The 22,602-nt window shown below is 46.4% G+C and overlaps 1 protein-coding gene across 1 annotated transcript in view; it reads left to right on the forward strand.

Moving 5' to 3' along the window:
* Positions 1-22,602, forward strand: part of LOC135366410 (uncharacterized) — a 45,129-nt gene that overhangs the window by 17,234 nt on the left and 5,293 nt on the right. The window contains exons 6-12 of the mRNA XM_064599132.1: positions 2,586-2,639; positions 4,696-4,749; positions 9,849-9,893; positions 13,398-13,430; positions 14,413-14,442; positions 18,066-18,119; positions 18,723-18,844. Of these exons, the coding sequence (XP_064455202.1) occupies positions 2,586-2,639; positions 4,696-4,749; positions 9,849-9,893; positions 13,398-13,430; positions 14,413-14,442; positions 18,066-18,119; positions 18,723-18,844 (392 nt within the window). The remainder of the gene's footprint in view (positions 1-2,585; positions 2,640-4,695; positions 4,750-9,848; positions 9,894-13,397; positions 13,431-14,412; positions 14,443-18,065; positions 18,120-18,722; positions 18,845-22,602) is intronic.

Raw genomic sequence — 22,602 nt, forward strand, 5'->3', positions numbered from 1 at the left:
ATAGACAGTGAGGAAACTTGCTATTGAGAGAAGAATGGCCCAGAACAGGGATGTTCCTAACTCTCAAAGTTCTTGCAACAGCCCCCCCCCCCCCCCAAGATACCTGCCAGGCCAAAAAAAAAAAAGTCCGAAAAACAGCAGATATGGGTGTCACGCACCCCTTACGGGACAGTTCCCTCTCAGAGATGCAAATGTCTGGCAAAGGAATCACTACTGCCGTATCGTCGCACTGTAGTCAAACGTCTCATAAGTCATAATGGCCGAGCAATGAAGCATGCTCATCTTTTTGCACATCCTCCTTACAGCACCGTCGCGCATAGCTAGGCATTTCGTGCCTTCGAAACTCACGATCACAATCATCTGATAAGGCGCGAGGTCGGGCCTTGCTACGAGCTCACGTGAAGGTCGACATGGCTGGATCATGCCTCAGCCGCATATTAGTGCACTCACCGGATAGCACCGCACTTGTAAACAGAGCAGATGTGATGTGATCTGGCGAGTGCACTAATATGCGGCGTGATCGAGCCATGTGGATTTTCACGTGAGCTCGTAGCAATGCCCGAACTTGCGCCCTATCAGATGATCGTGATCGTCGAAGGCCCGAAATGCCGAGCTATGGGTTTTACAGCGATAGCTGCCCAAGCAGCATAATGTACTGAAAGTCGAGTGCAATAGGGGTGGACGGTATGTGTCTTATGAATGCTCTTTATTTTCAAGACTCTGTTCAAGGTAATTCCAGCACTGCCCTCGATCCCTTGAGGCAATGGAAATAAATAAATAAGGCCTTCCACCTACCCTATTGCACTCGACTTTCAGTACATTGTGCTGCTTGGGTGTATATGCGGTGTTCAGCAGCTGATACAGCGTGCGTGCGCTGTCCGTCCCAGATATCGCGGCGCGGTGAGCCACGCAAGCAGCGTGCTGCGAAGGCGGCGTGATACGACCTTGGGGATCATGTGAATTGTGGTGATGGAGCGAGAGTGGAAAGCACAAGACGCAGTGGGTTGCGAAAAAAATTGACTTAAGGGCTAAACGCATGGAGCGTTTTTCCGACGTTTTCAGGACGCGCTCGCGCTCGGCGTGCGTGTAACCTCGTAAAAACCAGTTTTTCAACGCGCGCGGAGGGCGTACGCTGGAATCGCGCGTGTCTGGGCGCGTTTTCCGAGAAGTAGACAGAACCGTGGCCGTCGTGCGGCACACAAGGTGGCGTATGAGCAGCTCGCATAAATTTTTGGGACATTATCCATCACACTAAATTTACGTGAACATTTTAATGGTATCTGGAATGAAGGAACGCAGGAACTACAGGAAAGAAGAGCATCTGCACGTTCTAACAGATATTTGTGGTCGACGAACATAGCAACAGTGGCGCGCGTCACTCGCTCCGTACACGTCCCATGCGTTTCGGGTGGTCGCCTCGCTGGCGTTTCTTCGCCGCGTGTGCAAGGCCATGGCGTACGCGCGACGTTTCGACGCTGAGAAAACGTCCAATGCGTTTCGCCCTTTAAGCGGTAACCGCATACGACGATTTCTTCACGAAAAAACGGCCAGCTTCCCCACCGGCATGACTACTCGACGGAAAAACGGCGGGATGAACCGCATGCACAGATTTCTACTGCGGCGGATGGTGGCGTCCTAGCGGGCGTTTCGTTACTCCGTGTTAAATTTTGACTTCAACTTAATTGATAAATATTTTGCTACACATAGAAAAGTTATAGTGGCACACAGAAGAGTTCTTGCGATCAATGCATATTCTCGAAGCAAGCGCTACAAAAGCGCCCTCAGACAGCAGCGAGCAGACGACAGCATCCTTCCCACTTCCCAGGTTAGCCATATGGGCATCCGAAATACCCGCCACTGGTCCGGCACATCCGCTCGTGGAACGACAGCGCGTGGAGCGGTCCTATTGGCTGCCGTCGAGCGGCCGCTTCCTCTCTTCGCCGAATTTTTCTGTCCACCGCTGTCGTCGAGAAATCGGTGAAGTTCCCATTGCTCGCGTCGGCTCACCGGAAAAACGGTGACGGTGGCCGTTTTTCCGTCGAGAATTCGTCGTATGCGGTTAGCGCTTTAGTGTTGTCTCTTCAATCACACAACCAACATGCAGGACGGGCTCTTGTATCGGTTACGTTTTGGCCCGAAACGTGAACGGGCCACGCACATGGCTACGTGCCGTGGCTACATACTACGGTTATCACAAGGCGCAATTGACACTCGTCTGATCAACGGTTGTACCCCGCCCCCCTTGTCTTGAGCACTTGCAATCCGAAGTCGTTGAGAAACGATTGTAAAGATTCCTAAATATCGGAGCAGTGTTAGAGTTGCAATGCTTTCAAACACAGGGAAAGAATCCCGTTAAAGTCTGCCCACAATGCGTAGCGACACAGCTGTTGCTGTATTTCAGCTACGAGTACCAAAGTTTGCCCAGCTACTCGGAGTTCTTTTTTCTCTCTCGTGGAGCTAATGTAATGTTGGAGCCCTCTTCCAGACTTATTCGAACCATTTTAAAATGAGCGTTGAAGACAGGTTCTACATTTCTCCTATGTCTTATAGTTTTACGTCATGAAAACGACGTATTTTCTGTTTAGGACGAAATAACTGAGAATAAAACCGCTACGGATGAACAAGATGATGTCAGACGGGTAAGTACATAGATACATGTCCCTGTCGTAGCTAATTCAATGATTCGACTCGGTCTTTGAACTTACATGGTACACGATACGGTCATCAAGTCATCATCTGTCTACTCTAGTCTCCCGGCACAACCGTATAACAAAAGAGTTCATCCGTCCTAGGGCTCGTATCTAGGGGCCTATTGGTTTGAACGCCCTGCCTTAAGCTTCGGGAGAAGGCGGGAAGACTTTTATGCGATCGGACTCCCTGGAATGTGACTCTGAGCCAAGGATTTTCCCAGCACCTCCCTGACACCTCCCAAAAATCTCAGACCCCACCTCTCCCCCCCCTCCCAAAAGAAAAACGGCTAGAAATGCCAGAAACGCCACAGAAGCAAACAGATATGGAACAATGCGGGGTAGTTGGTATAAGTTCATGATGACGAATAGCAGCAAGAAGACAAGGACAGGGTAGAAGTAGACAGGACAACTGCAGACTCTCAACTGAAATCTGAGTCTTGTCTTCTTGCTGCCATTCGTCATCATGAACTTATACCAACTACCCCGCATTGTTCCTATTGTGAGATAAGGGCATCACACCCCCTACCGAACCCCCCGAATCAAAATATGGGAATATCCTGCTTTAAACACTCCCCCATGCACGGCACCCGAGAGTGCCATTGTGGAACAACAGCCACTATGGCGCAACATACATTGGAAAACTACAAAACTACTATACCAAACTACCAGAACGCTACCATACTTGGGCCATTCCACGCCAAGTGATCCAGAGGTGCAGCTCGACCCCCCGCCCCCCTAGAATTTATGTGAATTTTTTTTTGGTGGTTCCTTATGACTCGGAAAGCAACAGACCATTGGTCTTTTCTAACGAAATTGAAATTTATAGGGTGCAGAGCCCCTCAAAGATGCAGTGCTTGGCGAAAACCTATGTCACTTTAAGCAGGCATTACGGCCCACATAAGGCACGGAGCATGTTAAAAAGCTTCTTATTTGATAGGGGAGAGTTCATTTTACCGTATGTAAGCAATTTTCACCATTGCACGCGACGGGCTCGACGCTTTGGCGTGCACGAAATTTGCAAAGTTTGTGCAAGTTTACCCATTTTTTCGCAATATAAATTTCATTTTCATTTTCTTCAAAATTTTTTGCCATATAGCCCTGGTGTTGTGCTTTCAACACAAAAAATCCAACCCCATCGGTGCAATGTAAGCCGCAGTAAAAAATTCTCTTAAACATCCCTTCGCAATAATTTCAGTTTTACACTACGTTTTTCGTTGTGAGCAGCAGCAAGGTGCGCTCATACTCGGTGGCCGCGCTACGAAGCCTACGTCGCAAGTATATGCTGCCGGAAAAAAAAATCTCAATTTAACAAAAAGTACTTTTCTACTTTTTTTCTCCACGCGCAAACTGGATGTTCTACAGTTCTACTATATAGAGCACGTCTTTCTAGCTGGGTATCGCGGTTGAAAATTTTCACACTTTTCTCACTGAAATATGCGCTTTTCAAGGATCTCCGTGATTTTACGAGTTTTTTACTACACCTAAATTACAGAGAAAAGAGTTCCGAATTTTTTATTACAAGGTAGTCCTGATGGACGTTATATCTGGAAAATTTGGGTTTGTTAGAGGCGTGTAGTTATGTTTAGAAAAAATGTGAAAGTTGGGCAAATGTTGAAGTGTTTCTCAGAATTCCCCAAATCCTAAATTTTGCTACAGACTACTGAGACTCGGTCAGCAGGTGGCAGGTCTTTCTAGAAAACACGTTTAAATTTTGAGCTTATTCGGTGCAGTAGGACGCTCACGACACGCTTCCATAGGAAGTATGGTTTTTGCTCGCAGCGCAAACTTTAGAGCCCTCTAGCGCCAGAACACGGCGGTGTTTGGTGCTAATATTTGGGATTTGGTATATGTCCACCGCCACAATGAACTCTGATTTTGTTCGTGACAATCGGCGATGGTCGAGAAGCATTGCTGGATTTTGGAGTGGAATGCATCACCTTCCAGATATGCCAAAAAACCCATAAGCTCCGAGAACCCAGAACTCTAGTAGTTGCTTTCGTTTCAGGCCGCGGTGACCGCGGGTGAAGAATTCGACGACTATCTTTCGCTGTCGTACGCCGTGAGTATGCATTTTCTTGCCGTTTCACCGATAAAATCGAACAGACTTGCAGACTATTGGAAGAGGCTATGACTGAAATATGGGAGTCGTGAAGTCCTCATGTTCTACCGGGGTATAACAATTAAAAGCACCGCCCGCAAAAAAAAACGAAAAAGCCGTCCCCGTACAGTTCAGAAAGAACTAACGGTGCAAACCAAACACGATGTGACGGCAGGCGTAATAGATGCAATTGTATGAAATATCCACAGGAAGTCCTTCTCCGTGGCGTTTGTTTCGTCTTGCTTGTTCTCCTTCGCCACGACAAGCTATAATCCAACCCATCTAGCTGGCATCGGTACACTTGTAGTCCTGCCACACGGGCAGTCTTCAATGATCCAATGATCATTGGATCAATAAACCAATATGGCCATTGAACATGCACGTAGCGCCACCAAGTGTGCAACTGTCAACTTCTGAAAGAGCAACAGATTCAATGCTCTTTGAGATGTTGACACGTTACACGCTTGGTGGCACTACGCGCATGTTCAATGCAGAGCCGTTTATGAGGACAGTTTGGCCATTCTGTGATCTTTTGCCGCCCGGAAGTGGGGAGCCGCAAGTGACGTCAGAGCCGTCATCGCTCCGCCTACTTGGTCGGGATGGAAGGCGAGCTGCGGCAGCACGGGGCATTTCAAGGCTGTTCCTCTGCTCCAAAATAGCGGAATGGGATATTTCAAGGCGATAGCTGTGATCCAAAATGGTGCCTTGGCGCCGCCCGTCGTGTGACGTAAAGCGGTGCGCTTAGAGACAGGCTCCTCTCAATGGCCAAACTCTCCTAATAAACGGCTCTAGTTCAATGCAGTCCCGTATATTAAAAGAAAGACTGGCCGTTAGAAGGAGCCTAAAAAAGAGGCTGGACCTGTCAATCAAATTGAACGTTTTTCATTGGCTACTGTTTCATATGCGGGCCGCCATGACACCAAAATTTTTCCGAAAATGGCAGTGTAGCTTGGAACGGCGAAGCGATAATTTCCCAACAAATTATTTTCACAAAGAACTAATTTTATTCCGTAGGTGTATATTCTTTTGCAATTATCTTGCAAATAACCATTAAATTTCGCTCCAGTGTCGATGTTTACATGAAAAGAATATGTTTCGTCCTTGTTAGGCGTAGTAAAGACAGCGATTGCAAGCAAATAGCAAGAAAAACGCTACGGATGCCCAAAAATTTGCCTTTTATGACATACTTTTATACATATACACACCTTTGCCCGTTCTTGATTAAATATTGTTATGTTTCATAGTTAAATACGTATAATATCGGCAGTCTGTTCCAGCAAGCGGTTCTGCCAGCGAATCAGTTCTGCTAGCTGGCGGTTCTGTGTTCTGCGTCTTCCCGACATGCCCCTCTCCATCCAGATGGCGCTGATAAAAGTGGCCGCAAAACCCATTATGTCGGTAGGTCGGTAGGGAATATCCTATTCAATCCAATCCAGTTTCCCAGCACCCGGGGGAATACAGGTGAAATATAGCTTGGATAGCCTGCGATTAATAACGAACTCTATTTGGGCTCCTGATTGGCCAGATAGCTCAAAACGTGGGTAGAGCTCCAGGTGGAACTCCCTTTGTTTATACACGCCACTGCATTGAACCACTGAACATGCACACGTACCGCCACCAAGCGTGAAACGTGTCAACTTCTCCAAGAGCAATAGACCCAATGCTCTTTGAGAAGTTGACACGTTACGTGGTTGGTGGCGCTAGGCGCATGTTCAATGCAGTGCCGTGTATGCCAAAGGCGGTCTGGCCATTAGGAGGAGCCTAAAAAAGAGGCTCGACCTGTCAATCAAACTTAGGCGCATTTCATTGGTTACTGTTTTCCATGGGAGCTTCCATGACACCAAATTTTCTCCAAGATGGAGGATAGTGCTTGGAACGGCGAAGCGGAGATTTCGTGACAAAAAATTTTCACAGGCTACTTCACAATTTCCGTGAAGTAATTTCATACCGTGAGTATATATCCTCATATATGCATCTGCAAAATCAGCTTCAACTTTCGCTCTGCCATCATTATTTACACGAAAATAGGATGTTTCGGCGCTAACGTTAGGCCTAGTTAAGACCGTGACACCAAGTAAATAGCAAGAAGGACGACCCTTATACGTAAGATTTTGCATTATATAATTGCATTTTATTTATACATACATATTTGCTCATTTTTTATTCGATCTACCTACATTACGTGATTTAAAAGCTCAGAGCGGCAGTCGTCTGCTACGAAGAAGCGGTTGTACCGCTTTCCTGGCCAGTTACTTCTGCCAGCAGCAGTTCCTGCATTTCTGAGCCTTCCCAACATGCCTGTGATGCCGTTGATAAAAGTGGGCGCAAAATCCGTTGTTTTGGTCTGTCACCGGTGGTATCCGTTTCAATCCGAATCAATCGAGTTTTTCCAAAATGGTGGCACCCAGTAAATAAGGGTGAGCTATAAGTACTGGATGGATGTAATAATAGACAACTGTATTTTGACCTGTCATTGGCTAGATAACTTAAAAAGTGGGTGGAGCCTCAGGTATAGGCAGGTTCCATTAATGGCCAGACTCCCTTTGGCATACACGGCACTGGTTCAATGCAGAGCCGTGTATTAAAAGGGAGTCTGGCCACTGGGAGGAGCCTAAAAAAGAGGCTCGACCTGTCAATCACAGTTGCGCGCCTCTCATTGGTTTGTTTATTACCACGGAGGCCGCCATGACACTCGACTGCCACCCAAAATGGCGACGAGAGCAAACATTCCAGGTCCAAACTATGTCCATTCTTTCGAAAGAAAAGTGCTCCACTCGTGTTGCATCAGTGATGCACCAGTTCTTAAGTACATGCGGTGTCTATGACGAAAAGAATACGATAGAGTTGTACTCCTTGAACTAGTTCAGGAAGTGCAGGCAGTGCAGCCGAAAAGAATGGACCTACGGTGAAACAGAAATTTCGCGACAAAAAAAAAAAATTACAAACTACTCTGATTTTACGCTGTACATGTATATCCTCGTATAAGTTTCTCGAAAATCAGTTCCAACTTATGCTCCGCTATTGATATCTCACCAAAATAGTACGCTTTTTGTCGCGTTAGTTAGTGAAGACGGCGGAAACAACGAAATAATAATAAAACGGGCACTGCACTATATAATTTCGAACTTAATTACTCAATTTTACGGATACAAACATTCTTGCCTTTCGATTCCAACTAGTCATGTTGTTTTGTTGTTGTTTTTTTTAATGTACCGACAACTGGATGTGTACCAGCAAATGGTTCTACCTGCAGCGGTACGACAACGGAAGCAGACGACAATTCCCGACGCGAATTGCGACGCCTAGGTGGCGTTCATCAAATTGCACCAAAAATCCACGAGTTTTGCAGATTGCAAGAGGTATCCATTTCAATCCCATCCAATCCATGCAATCCACTTGCCACTCAGAATGGCGCTGCCCATGTTGGATAGGTTAATTGATAGTGCCCCATATTTCAAGACGTCATTGATCAGGAAGCTGAAAAAGTGGGTGGCGCTTCAGGTATAGGCATGACCCACTAATGGCCTGACTCCCTTTTAATATACGGTTCTGGTATACTTCTGGTATTCTTCCCCAAACTCAGGGACATGTTTGTACAGGGTGTTACCCTATAAAAGTCTACCCGCGCCGGCATGCCGTGCTCGCCAATTACTCAATGCAGGTGGTACGATGTGTTGCCTACGTATAAAACTCATAAGGACATTCCATCATGGTAAATATCGAAGTGATTGAGCACCGTAACGCAAAGTTATAGCGCAAAACGTGAGGTTCCCATAGTCAAAACAGCCAAGATGGCGGTGTTGTGAATCGCAGTTGTGACACAGTTCCCCAGACGGCGACGTGTCGCTCTGGCAATCCATCCATCCGTCCATCCAGGCACAGACGTCCCCGCGTTATGTTATTTCACTGCCTTTTAGTAAGCAGACGACATCCCTTTTGGGTGTCGTCTGCTGAGTACGTCGGCATTTTTGTTCCTCACGTTGCTTACTTCTGGGCAAAATACGACAGTTACACGAAAGCGAAATGAAAACTGCAGTTCCATCCGGCTGGCAGGATATGCGACACGTCGCCGTCTGGGGAGCAGCATGTCAACCTGATCTTCTCAACACCGCCATCTTGATTGTTTTGACTCCGGGAATTGCACGTTTTCAGTTATAACTTCGTGCTGCGGCGCTCAATCACTTCGAAATTTACCAAGATTAAATGTCCTTATGAGCTTTATATGAAGATCGCACAATGTGCCACCTGCATTGAGTAATTGGCAAGTACGGCATGGCGGCACGGGTAGACTTTTATAGGGTAACACCCTGTATATCCAGCAAACAGCTGGCTTGTTTTATATTCCTTTCATCAGTGACATGCATGCGTCACAAAATTGTGTCCCCACCATTTTTAACGAGGCCGTTTGCTGGAAGTGTACTGTGATCAGCAAGTGACGAATTCGCCTAGTCGTCGAGCTGTCTTGGAAAACGATTGTAAGTGTACTGATGCCAGCTAGCTGGTCTGGATTGTAATTGTTAGATTTTGGCGTGTTATGTGATGAAGTTCTATTTTCGAAGTTGAGTTTTGTGTGAAACTTCAAGTAAGTAAAAGTGGAGAATTTAAATGGACCAAGTGAGATCGCCGATTGCTGGCTTACCGCATATCGCGAGTTATGTAGAGAAAAAAAAAATATCTGATGGATCAATTCTACTGCCGTCCGTTCCCCTTCCTCCTCGTTTTTCTGTACACTGTGCTGTGAAGGATTGGTGGGCAACCCGAACAACTGGCACTGCTATGCGCCTTTCAGAGAAGATACGATCATTCTATCAATGCAGCGGCTGCGAAGAAACTTCTCGTTGCCCACTGTTGAGACAGCTCGACTATTTTCTTCTAAACCTATTCTGATTGTGTATTGAGAATAAAGTCATATGTCTAATATACCATTATCGTAGTAGCCAATCGTTCAATCATGCGTGAGGTTTTATTTTCGTGTTTACGCATAGTGTTACAGTGCTGCACCTGCACGTAATATTCTGCACGCTTCCTCCGCCATGACTTTTCGTGCAAACTTTTTACAGGATTTCTTCGTGCATGTACCGTCTATACGAACGAAGCAACGGGAGGTGAGGATATCTCGTATAACACTCTAGGGTTAGTAGGCAGGGCTGCGCGAATATTAATTTTAAAACTGAAGCCCATACGAAGCGAATAATTATATATTGAACCGAACACATATGACAACAGGGTACTCCACGAGAGTATGTCACTAAATTCCTAAAAATAGGTTTTACTTCAAAAAATGATAAAACTACTTGGAATACACTCATACATACTTTTGCCATAGATTGAGGCCGTTTGCATGCGTTTCATGTATTAATTAAACTAATTTGCATAATTAAACTCTAAAAATTGTCGAGGAAAGGCAGCATTTTTCTTCCTGAATTCGGAAGCATATTACCATAACACACTATATCAATCAAAATCGCGTGTTTATTTCACAAGACTTCTACAAAAAATTGCCAAAAATCCGTCGCTGGGCGGAGTATACTCGGTGAAATTTGCGTTTGCGGCGAAGTGGAAAGAGCGACACATTTTTTTATTCCGATCGAGGGCCGTGTCGCGCTTAGTTTCGAGTTTAATTATGCAAATTAGCTTGATTAATGCGTACCATGAATGCGAACGGCCTCAATCTGTGGTACAAGTCCGTATGGGTGTACTCGAAGTATCTTTCTGAAATGAGACCTATTTTTAGGAATTTAGTGACATCCTCTCGTGGAACACCCTGTGTTATGTACAATTCGCATGTGACTACTCGACGACTAATTACCTAAAATTGATTAACGAACTTTTTAAATAGATGTTTTTGGGAAAATGCGAGACAGCAGAATTGGAGGCAATCATTATTTGAATCCACCCTCTTTTTTTAAGAAATCCTAAACCTAAACGAATCCTAATCCTAACGAATCCTTCGAATCCAAATCCTTCGAATTCGTACGTAACGTACGAATTCGAAATTCGAAACGTACTTTCAGATATAAATCGCCAAATTTTGATCCGCAAATCAGGCGAAACTGAAACTACTCACTTCTCGAACGCAGAAACGACATGACCTTGTGCAGTAATGGGCAGTACTTCAAGTACTCGGTACTTAAGTAGTACTACTTAAAGTACTCTTTGGGATACCTTTAGTAATCCTGCTGAACAATACTTTCTACTTTACTTCAAGTATATTTTGCTGTACTTTCTGTAGAGGTACTTCAAGTATCCTTCTGTGAGCCTTGCTAGCTCGCTGTACCACATCCGGTCTTCCACCGTGGTGTTCACTGTAGTGTGTACAGCACTGCGCTTCGGCCCATTTTAGCCAGTTCGCAATCCAATCGGAACCGATACATTGGCACGACTCAACATGCTCTTCCGCGTTGTTTGTTCATGTGTTTTGCGTCCGTATGTGCTTTGTCTAAGGGATTGCATTTGAACGTATGTATGTGCATATTAGTCTCAGTAATGAGCTAAACGGCGTGGCATGACGCACGTTTTATTTGAGGGTACTTAATAAGTACTTCAAGTACATTCCTCGCTACCTTATGCTTTAGTCAAAGTATCTAGCCCTGGCAGAACTTTTTACTGTATTTAAGTCAGGGTGTCGAACCGAACCCGAACCGAAACCCCACCCGAACCGTTATTTTTGCCGAAACCGAACCCAAACCGACATTTTCATGACACTGTTGAACCCGAACCGAAGCAGAACCGGAAAAAATAATAGCGGTAACCGGTTCGCAAGGAAACGGTTCGGATATCAAAGTCAGCATAAGAGTTCAAGTGTCTCTCAACCCCCGAACGAGTACACACTGGTCTTCATATCATGGATTTTGCAAATTTTCACCTAGCAGTCAAACGAGGTGCTTTCAGCATCTTTTTTAACACGTTGAAGCGCAGTCGTACTTCTGAGCGCCGCGGTTAGCGCCACGCGGACGAATGAAGCAGGAATGGAGTATAGGCCAGTTGTGTTAGCTCTATAGGACGAATATATGATTAAGCAAGCGCCCAACATTTCCCTGTACACGTGAGCAGTACAAATTAAACAAGTCAGAAACATGAGAAGTGGAGAAGGAGCGTACGCAGAACGGTGCCTGTTTGATTGGTCGTGGCTTGAAAAGTAAATGTAGTTCTGCTTACTGGTCGTGACACATTGCCTTTGTGTTGTGGATTATCTGGTACACAGCTGTGAGCTCGGACAGAGCAAGGCTGGCAGGTTTATTTTCGACATGCTTCCGTACGGTTTCAGATCGATTCACCCTGCGAATGCAGTGTGCCGCCAACTACCGTTGTCAAAACGCTGTCCCTCTTATTAGACTTCCTTTAAGTGTATCTTGCCGGCACCGTGCGTGTGAAAAAAGATTTCGGGAACAGAAAGTAGCAGGACTACACCGCTTCATCAGCGTGGACGCTGTTTGCAAGCGTTCATACATTTCTCCTTTCTCTCACTAAAGGGTACCTGGTCACTAAAAACGTGAATGCGGACCGCAGCAGCAAGCTACTACCCACGCATTTCCTGATAAAAGCAGTTTTATGGGAGATACAAAATGGAAGCGTTGAACCGGTTCGCGAACCGGTTCAACTTTTGGCGTGGCCGAACAAGAACTGAACCGGAACAAAATGCAACCACCGTGAACCCGAACCCGAACAGAACCCGTATTTTTTGTGGTTCGACACCCTGATTTAAGTACATATTTTTGCAACGATACTTGATACTTTACCTGAAATACGTTTCCTGGTACTGTGGCCAACACTGCATTCGTGTTACCTGGGCCGGAAAAAAATCTATCTGGCCATCAGATCAGTGCCTACTCCAATTGGCTTCATCGCTACAAAACACGTGACCCCCCCCCCCCCCCGACGCGAACGCCCGTCGCTCCCTTTGCGCTCGTGGAGTGCGTGGTTTCGGTTTCGCCTCATTTGCATACCACAGTTTGGCTATTTATATCTCAAAGTACGTGCTCGTTTCAGGATTTTTGAGAAAGATGGTGGATTTAAATACGGGTCGCCCCCAATTCTGCTATCTCCTCGAAGATATCTAATTAATAAGATAATTAATAAATTTTCGGTAATTAGTCGTTCAGTACACTCTTAAAAATGGACTTCACCATATAGCATGCCCCTTGCCAACCATCATCCCGAATGACGACTTTCTTCCCTTGAGTTGAAGAAAATTGGAGGCGTACGCCATTTTTTTACCAATTATGCCGTACATAATGGTACAAAATAGGCTCCGCCTCCCGTTTTCAACAAGTCAGGCGCGAGAACGTTGTCATTCGGGATTATGGTTGGCTAGGAGCATGCTGTGTGGTGAAGTTCATTTTTAAGAGTGTAGTTACGTACGCTTTCCGATAGGAAGTCCACTTGGCCGCATAGCCCACCCGTGAAAACCGCTCGTAGGTAGCTCTCGTAATTTTATTATAAAAATTCTGAAAATGGTAGAAAAACGCCCTGTACAATTCACTATTGGTTTCCAAACTTGTGTCGAATATACAGTTATACAGCTTCGGTGTCCGAAAAAAAGAAAAAAAATCTGAGTATTTGCACAACCCCTACTCGGAACCAAACTGATATCCTTTTTCTCTTGGCAGGCTGGCGTCGACTATATGGTGGCAGCCATTCCAGTACGTATGTTCACAACCCATGGCTGTTACTCCACACCCCTGGCGTGTCCACGGTACTGAACCTCCCGACGAAGCACCAAGGGTCTCTCTCATTCTGCAGCCCTCAACGAAGTCCTCAGCATTTGTCCTGAGAGTTGTACCAGTGAGGCATAATGTGTAGCGCACTTGACCGGCACTCAAGAAGTGCGGGTTCGAGTCCCACCGCTGTTTCAGCGACTGGCATATTTTAGACCTTTGTAGTCCACTATAAGACCTCCTTGCTAATTCCTCTGTTACGCTACAATACAGACCAGCTTCCCTCAACTAATAACATCACGGAGCAACTCGTTATCTTGCAGTTAGGGTGGACCTGGACATTCCCGATTGCGAACTCCCCGATCTGCAAATTCCCGTTCTCGAAACAAGGAAAATCAAGGAGAATGCTCGATTGCTTCGCAAGATGGTATGCCGTGTTTAAAACCACGGTATCACTATTTAACTACCCAAATTCACGGCTTTGTTTTCGATATCTGTCCAAGCCGTTTTAGCGAACGAAAGCAAATTTTAGCGGCCGGCTTAGCGTGGCAGACACGAGGAAACACCACGTTGGTTAGTTTATTATTAGGTTACTCCAAGTTCGATGTTTGCATTTTGATGTCCCGGTTAGTCTAAGTTCGCTGTTGGCAGTTTCCCGCGCGCTACTGTGCATTTTACAGCCAAATAACGTTTGTTTTCAGTATAATTTATTTTGCAGCGGGGATTTTGATCACTTTATTTCGAGGTACACCCTAGCGGTTACTCCTCTGGGGTGAAGCTTCTGAGGGTGCACTGCGATTGATTATGTCGTGTTTTCGGTCGGTAGCAACGCTCCTCTTAAATGCCGCGGCTCTTTGGATGACAATGACTGGCAGTTAAGCGAGCTCTTTAGAGTACAAAGCGACCGTGAAGTGATTGTCTTCCTTCCTGAACGCTTAACGCCACGTTTTTTTACTCCTACACGCAGAAAAAGAAGATTCAGTTTGCGGTTGCTGATGTAAGTGTTCCAGAACATATTTCATTTCATGACAACATATTATTCATTCACGGGTAAGTACAAAGTACAATTTCTCCTTGCAGAATAAAAGATGGCGTTACCTTGACGGGGATACAAAAGCAACGGGATTCATCGGTTGTGTCGGTTTGTCATTTTTGAGGAAAAGAAAACGCCATTTAGGCTTCCCTCCCTCTCCTTCTGAAGAAGGCAGACAGTACGGAGCGGACTCTCATTGGTCCCCACAAACGATTTGTCCAATCATCGCGGGAGATCGTTGGAGGAGACCAGTCAGAGGCCTCTCCGCATTGTCGCCCTTCTTGAACGAAAGACAGAGGGAAAGCGTAAATTACACGTTCTTTCGCTCATAAATGAGGAAAGACTCAACCTATGAATCCCGTTCCTTTTGTGTTGGTGTCAACGTAACGGAATCTTTCATTCCGCGAGGAAAGATTTTTCCACTGTAGTGCCCGTTTAAAACGAGGCTACGCAGCTTTTGACGGTCGCGTACGAAGGTGCGATTCCCCATACACATTTTTGATGCGTACATGATTACTGGCCGGTGCTGTCCTTCCCTTAGCCAATAAATTCAACCTCTGCACGATGTTATTTGCTTCGGACATCGCCGGCCGCCTTGCGACGTTGACGAACGGTTTCCCACGGTGGGAAAACCGGTTTGTTTTACGTCTAATGTTCCTTTTTTCCCCGCCGTCGGAAAAATTGCCCAAAATTTGCAGCCGTGAAAATAAAGAATATAAAGGTCTGGCAAGATATAATGCATAAGCGAGGTCAAAACAGCAACAAAACATGCGCCTTTTGAGTTAGACAAAAAAAAAACTTACTTTTCATTCACGTCGTGAACGCTGGCACACCTATATAAATGATAACAAATCTCACTGAACAATGACAAATAGGTACACATACGAGGGTGGTTCCATAAGTTTCCGGCCCGACCAACTTTTAATAGTCATAGAGACGAAACAAGTGTATCACTTTTCGACATAGTCACCCTTAACTTCGATACACTTTTGACACCTTTCAACCAGCATTCTTATACCCTTGAAAAAATAGTCTTCGTGCTTCGTGAGCTTCGTGCGGAAATTACATAGTAATTTCTGTTCGCCGATAACTGTCGGGTAAACCGTGTACACGCCAGGAAAAACATAGAAAAACTCCGATTTCGTGAAAATCAATAAACACCGAAAAGCATACGCCAAATCCGCCCAAAAATAAAAACCGAAAACGCGGAACTCTATCTATAAGATAGAGGTCAGGTAATAACCGTACGTCAGTGAATTTGCATAAGAGCACCAGTGCCTAGGGATCGACGACGACACAGTTGCCCCTGACGTCGGCCCAAGACGCATACTAGCCCCCCTGTACTCCTTCCTGCACTCCCCACTCCATCTGTACGCCGCTCAGAACTATACAGTTGCTTCGCGGCGCTAACACCGGAATAAAAAAAAAAAAAAGATGTACCACGCTTCGCCTCGGTATATTTGGAAAGCGCGCGGATATTTGTGCTACTTATAGTAAAAAATCGGCTATACTCTTTGGCGCACGGCCAAACGCTTATGAAATGTGATAGCATTACTAGCATTTACAATCGAAAAGCAAAAGAAGCGAAAGAAGCATACTTGCGAGAGCTTTAGCAGGTCGGCACCACACTCTGGAAACGACACGATAAAGGAAGCTGTCAAATCAAAGATCTGGAACGTGATGTATGCCGATTGAATTATCATATTTTCCCAAGCGTTATCTTTTTATAATATTAATAATGGGGGGTTTACGTCGCGAGACAGCTGAGCCCAAGTGTTATCGTCTCCTCGTCTGGCTGATCTTTAGTTTCAGCGATGTAGATAATGTGTTTGTGGATACTGTAGCAGGATATGTAGTCCATGTAGCGCCCACTAACATGCACTAATCGCGAACACACCGTCTATCGTGCAGTTGCGTGTGGTCGCCACATTCACATCACCCACGATGTCCAAATTGAACGTCTCCTTTATATAATCGATAACCAACCCATTGTTGCCGTCCCTGACGTTAATATTAAAGTCTCCGCATACAATGAGCGGCACGTCGGTACAGTGCGCCGTTTTTACCTCAGGAAACTTCAGTTCCGTTTTAGGAGTTCCAAGGAGATTCCAAGTGAGGAAGAGTGTGATGTCGTCTTTTGGTATTTTTCTATGTCTTCGATTGGCGAGAGGTACACAGCGGCAATGATAGTTCTACGACCATTGATAGTGCTCTCGATTGCGCACATGTCTCAGCTTCTCGCTTCGTTTTGATGGGCAGATGCCATGGAGTGACCGCACTTTTACCTTGCTTGGCGTAAAGTGCGACACCAGCCGCTCTGCTCTATGGTGCATGCAGAACGACATGCACCCGCATACGCCTATCTCTACACGGATCGTCAGCCCATGTTTCCGTCAACCCGATCACGTCCGCCTTCGTAAGAATTGCACCACCCTGAACGTCCATTCAGCGTGCCCGCAAAATCTGAACGTTCGCTACGGCAATGCTCAGAGTTACGATCAGGCCAGGAGCGCTTATTTTCGCCATATTCGACCGATTCGATCGAAAAGCTTATCTGCGCGTCGCGTAGCGGTATCGAGCCTCTGCCGCTCGAGTCTTCGAAACTCGTCGTGTAGATACTTGTCTGCGTTGCACGTGGCGTGATAGAACATCAAGTCTCCGTCCACATTAGTGATGTACAGGCCCTCGAGGCTAGTCACTCGCGACATGGCAACATAGACGAGGTGTTGCGGTTGTGACTTGCTATAGGAGTACACTACCTTGTTGTGGGTCGCACCTTGGAATTTATGAATGGTCATGACGTTGGCCTAGACGAAAGGGAAGTGAACGCGTTTGCAGCCGACACTCGTTTTTTGGACATCATAGTGGTGACCGTCAGGTTAATGGGAACCCTGTCTGGAATGAGACAAGGGTTGATGGCACGTAGCGAGGCGGCCTTGATTTGAGCGGTGCAGCCCGTTACTTCACCAACAAACTGGAGCCATAGACGAAGGATGCGACCTACTCCATCGTTCTCAATTAATTTGAGAGTCCCCATCGAACCGTTAACGATGCCGCCGTGCACATCGACATTTGCCGTGATCACGTCGTTTACACTGTAACTTCGTAGTGTCTGACGGCATTGACCACATGACGAAGTTATGAAGTCACTATAGGGAGTTTCAGCAGGTCGCAAGCGTTCTACGAAAACGATACAATAAAGGAAGCTGTCAAAACAAAGATCCACAGCATGATGTCAACTACTTGAAAGAAATAAGGGCTTATCGTGTTTTAAGGACCGCTACCCGAAGCCAATTTGCTAAATCCCCACCCGCCGAAACGTTTCTTATCAGCCGAGGCGTGCAATGAGGAAACAAACAAGGGGAAGATTACGCATCAGGATAGTGAAAGTGTCCCTCTCCACTGACGCTACACTTCCTAGGCGCAAACACGCGTTAAAACGCGTTTAAATGCTATAGCATTTAAAACAAAACATGCCATAGCGTTACCAGCATCGGCCAAAAGGAAACCTCAAATGCAACTTCTCTCTCCTTCTCTAATGTGCAGAGACTTACCAAGTGAGTTGACGTTGCTTTATTTTGCAACAGGACATTCGTCAGGCCTTGCATTTCCTCTATGTAATGGTTCGTCTAATTGCAAAAGTAAGTATACATTTGGAGAATCAGTGAGAAACATGAAAAGACTGCACTGGTTGTAAGCCTTCCTCAACCTATACCACATCTCCCCTTCCACCACCGTGTTGTTTCTGTCTGCGGGTCCAACTTTTCGTCCGGATTTCGAACTTTGCAAATCTAAGACGTGCGGTGATTAAATAGACTTCTGGATAGTGTGCGCCGAGTCATTGCGAGAACGACCATTCTTAAACGAGACCTCGTGTGTATCTCGTCAAGTATTCTTTTCTCTTCTTTTTTCCTCAGAGAAATTCGTTTTTCCTCAATGTTCCTGCGTGCAGTACAAAGCGTGCATCATGCAATGAAGCGCACGTATCGCAGCCCCTGTAACTTCGTCGTGTGATGGTCCTGTGAACGGTTAGCGAGACATTCGGAGTGATGAATGCTCGTGTGTTCAGTTAAAATGCGTCCCACGAGTGGCTCTACGTCCCACCACTCCTAAAATTTGCAAAGCGCTGTCTGCGGCCCTGTATTCAGACTCCTGCAGCTCCCGGAGACTGGTCCGCGGGACACTCTAGACAGCTTAGGTTCGGTAGTTATCCTTCTGAAGTGTTGTACTACGACATGTTTCAGATCGAGGCCCTGTACTTGGTTTGGGAGTACTACCAACGTGTGAAAACCCACACCGAAGTGATAGAGGTAAAGCGAGCATTCTATGCGTCAGCTTCACCTGGAGCGAACTCCGCCTCCTATGGGTAAAGGCTTTTCCTATAGGTCATTTCCACTATGTTTACGTGCGGGATATTGCGATTTTTAGTGCATCGGAAGAACTGTACAAAGACGATACTATAAAGGAAGTTACCAAATCGAAGCTTAGCGCTATGTGATGTCACTCGCTTCAAAAACAGAGCGATTCGCTTATCAGGTTTTCAGAACCCTTAACGTGAACACCTTCCGGTGTACCTAAACTCCCTAATAGGCCTTGAAAAATCCGGTGCGCGTTACACATCGGAGTTTTCCGTCCAATGCGGCAAACTCTTCGATAGATTATGAGGTCGACCTCGGGCAAAAAAGGACACTGGGCTTCTCAGGTCCTGGACGGATAGCGACGATAGTGACCTTCCTTCTCTGCAGCGCCATCATTCTTGACTGAGGGCGACATGGCAGCCTTGAGCGATGCTGGTTCGTTTTCTGCCCGCTACAAATTTCGATATGAGAAGGAGGGGAAAAAACTCGTGCCTCAAAAGGCACGGAACAAGTTTGTTCCGTGAAACTCGCTTAGAATGGGGTGTTTTGGGAAATTTATCGTCGCGAACACGCCACTGGCGATGAAATACGGTTGTGTGTGTGGCTTACATGAACCCGAGTGGAGCCTGTGAAAAGTTAAAAAGGAAAAAAAACACAGACAAACGTCTCGAACACGGTTAGCACACGGATAATCACCGAGAGAAAAATCAGTCCCAACACGGACGCATTGCACGGACGCGAAAAACATCGCGTTATAGTGTGAAACCGGCATGAGGCCCATTTAAGACGGGTTTAGGACAACTCGTCACAAGCCCGGTCGTCACAGGCCAACTGGTCATAGGTGAACTCGTCAAGGAGGCCAATTCGTCACAGGGCATCTCGTACGAGGAACTGCCGCCACGCCGGAATAATCGTCACAGTGAACTTGCCACCTGCTCACCGCACCGTATACTCCCCAACGTGTGAAATACGTAAAAGGGTCTCCTGACCTAACCTTGGTCAGTCTCGACGGGTGCATATTCTACATGAACTGACCCACTCTCCAACGTGTGTAATAGTAAAAGGGTCTTTTGACCTAACCTTCGTCAGTCTCGACGGGTGCATATTCTACATGAACTGACCCACTCTCCCACGTGTGAAATACGTAAAAGGCTCTCCTGACCTAACCTTGGTCAGTCTCGACGGGTGCATATTCTACATGAACTGACCCACTCTCCAACGTGTGGAATAGTAAAAGGCCCTTTTGACCTAACCTTGGTCAGTCTCGACGGGTGCATATTCTACATGAACTGACCCACTCTCCAACGTGTGACATAGTAAAAGGCTCTTTTGACCTAACCTTGGTCAGTCTCGACGTGTGCATACATGAACTGACCCACTCCCCAACGTGTGAAATAGTAAAAGGCTCTTTTGACCACACCTTGGTCAGTCTCGACGGGTGCATACATGAACTGACCCACTCCCCAACGTGTGAAATACGTAAAAGGCTCTCCTGACCTAACCTTGGTCAGTCTCGACGGGTGCATATTTTACATGAACTGACCCGACGCGAAAAACATCGCGTTATAGTGTGAAACCGGCATGAGGCCCATTTAAGACGGGTTTAGGACAACTCGTCACAAGCCCGGTCGTCACAGGCCAACTGGTCATAGGTGAACTCGTCAAGGAGGCCAATTCGTCACAGGGCATCTCGTACGAGGAACTGCCGCCACGCCGGAATAATCGTCACAGTGAACTTGCCACCTGCTCACCGCACCGTATACTCCCCAACGTGTGAAATACGTGAAGCGCTCTCCTGACCTAACCTTGGTCAGTCTCGACGGGTGCATATTCTGCATGAACTGACCCACTCTCCCACGTGTGAAATAGTAAAAGGCTCTTTTGACCACACCTTGGTCAGTCTCGACGGGTGCATACATGAACTGACCCACTCCCCAACGTGTGAAATACGTAAAAGGCTCTCCTGACCTAACCTTGGTCAGTCTCGACGGGTGCATATTCTACATGAACTGACCCACTCTCCAACGTGTGAAATAGTAAAAGGCTCTTTTGACCTAACCTTGGTCAGCCTCGACGGGTGCATATTCTACACGAACTGACCCACTCCCCAACGTGTGAAATACGTAAAAGTGTCTCCTGACCTAACCTGGTCAGTCTCGACGGGTGCATATTCTACATGAACTGACCCACTCCCCAACGTGTGAAATACGTAAAAGGCTCTCCTGACCTAACCTTGGTCAGTCTCGACGGGTGCATATTCTACATGAACTGACCCACTCTCCAACGTGTGGAATAGTAAAAGGCCCTTTTGACCTAACCTTGGTCAGTGTCGACGGGTGCATATTCTACATGAACTGACCCACTCTCCAACGTGTGATATAGTAAAAGGCTCTTTTGACCTAACCTTGGTCAGTCTCGACGGGTGCATATTCTACATGAACTGACCCACTCTCCAACGTGTGACATAGTAAAAGGCTCTTTTGACCTAACCTTGGTCAGTCTCGACGTGTGCATACATGAACTGACCCACTCCCCAACGTGTGAAGTAGTAAAAGGCTCTTTTGACCTAACCTTGGTCAGTCTCAACGGGTGCATATTCTACATGAACTGACCCACTCCTCAACGTGTGAAATACGTAAAAGGCTCTCCTGACCTATCCTTGGCCAGTCTCGACGGGTGCATATTGTACATGAACTGACCCACTCCTCAACGTGTGAAATATGTAAAAGGCTCTCCTGACCTAACCTTGGTCAGTCTCGACGGGTGCATATTCTACATGAACTGACCCACTCTCCAACGTGTGAAATAGTAAAAGGCTGTTTTTACCTAACCTTGGTCAGTCTCGACGGGTGCATATTCTACATGAACTGACCCACTCCTCAACGTGTGAAATACGTAAAAGGCTCTCCTGACCTATCCTTGGCCAGTCTCGACGGGTGCATATTCTACATGAACTGACCCACTCCTCAACGTGTGAAATAGTAAAAGGCTCTTTTGACCTAACCTTGGTCAGTCTCGACGTGTGCATACATGAACTGACCCACTCCCCAACGTGTGAAATACGTAAAAGGGTCTCCTGACCCAACCTTGGTCAGTCTCGACGGATGCATATTCTACATGAACTGACCCACTCTCCAACGTGTGAAATAGTAAAAGGCTCTCCTGACCTAACCTTGGTCAGCCTCGACGGGTGCATATTCTACACGAATTGACCCACTCTCCAACGTGTGAAATAGTAAACGGCTCTTTTGACCTAACCTTGGTCAGTCTCGACGGGTGCATACATGAACTGACCCACTCCCCAACGTGTGAAATACGTAAAAGGGTCTCCTGACCTAACCTTGGTCAGTCTCGACGGGTGCATATTCTACATGAACTGACCCACTCCCCAACGTGTGAAATACGTAAAAGGCTCTCCTGACCTAACCTTGGTCAGTCTCGACGGGTGCATATTCTACATGAACTGACCCACTCTCCAACGTGTGGAATAGTAAAAGGCTCTTTTGACCTAACCTTGGTCAGTCTCGACGGGTGCATATTCTTCACGAACTGACCCACTCTTCAACGTGTGAAATAGTAAAAGGCTCTTTTGACCTAGCCTTGGTCAGTCTCGACGGGTGCATATTCTACATGAACTGACCCACTCCTCAGCGTGTGAAATACGTAAAAGGCTCTCCTGACCTAACCTTGGTCAGTCTCGACGGGTTCATATTGTACATGAACTGACCAACTCTCCAACGTGTGAAGTAGTGAAAGGCTCTTTTGA

This window comes from Ornithodoros turicata, chromosome 1 (genome assembly GCF_037126465.1).
Source record: "Ornithodoros turicata isolate Travis chromosome 1, ASM3712646v1, whole genome shotgun sequence".
NCBI lineage: Eukaryota > Metazoa > Arthropoda > Arachnida > Ixodida > Argasidae > Ornithodoros > Ornithodoros turicata.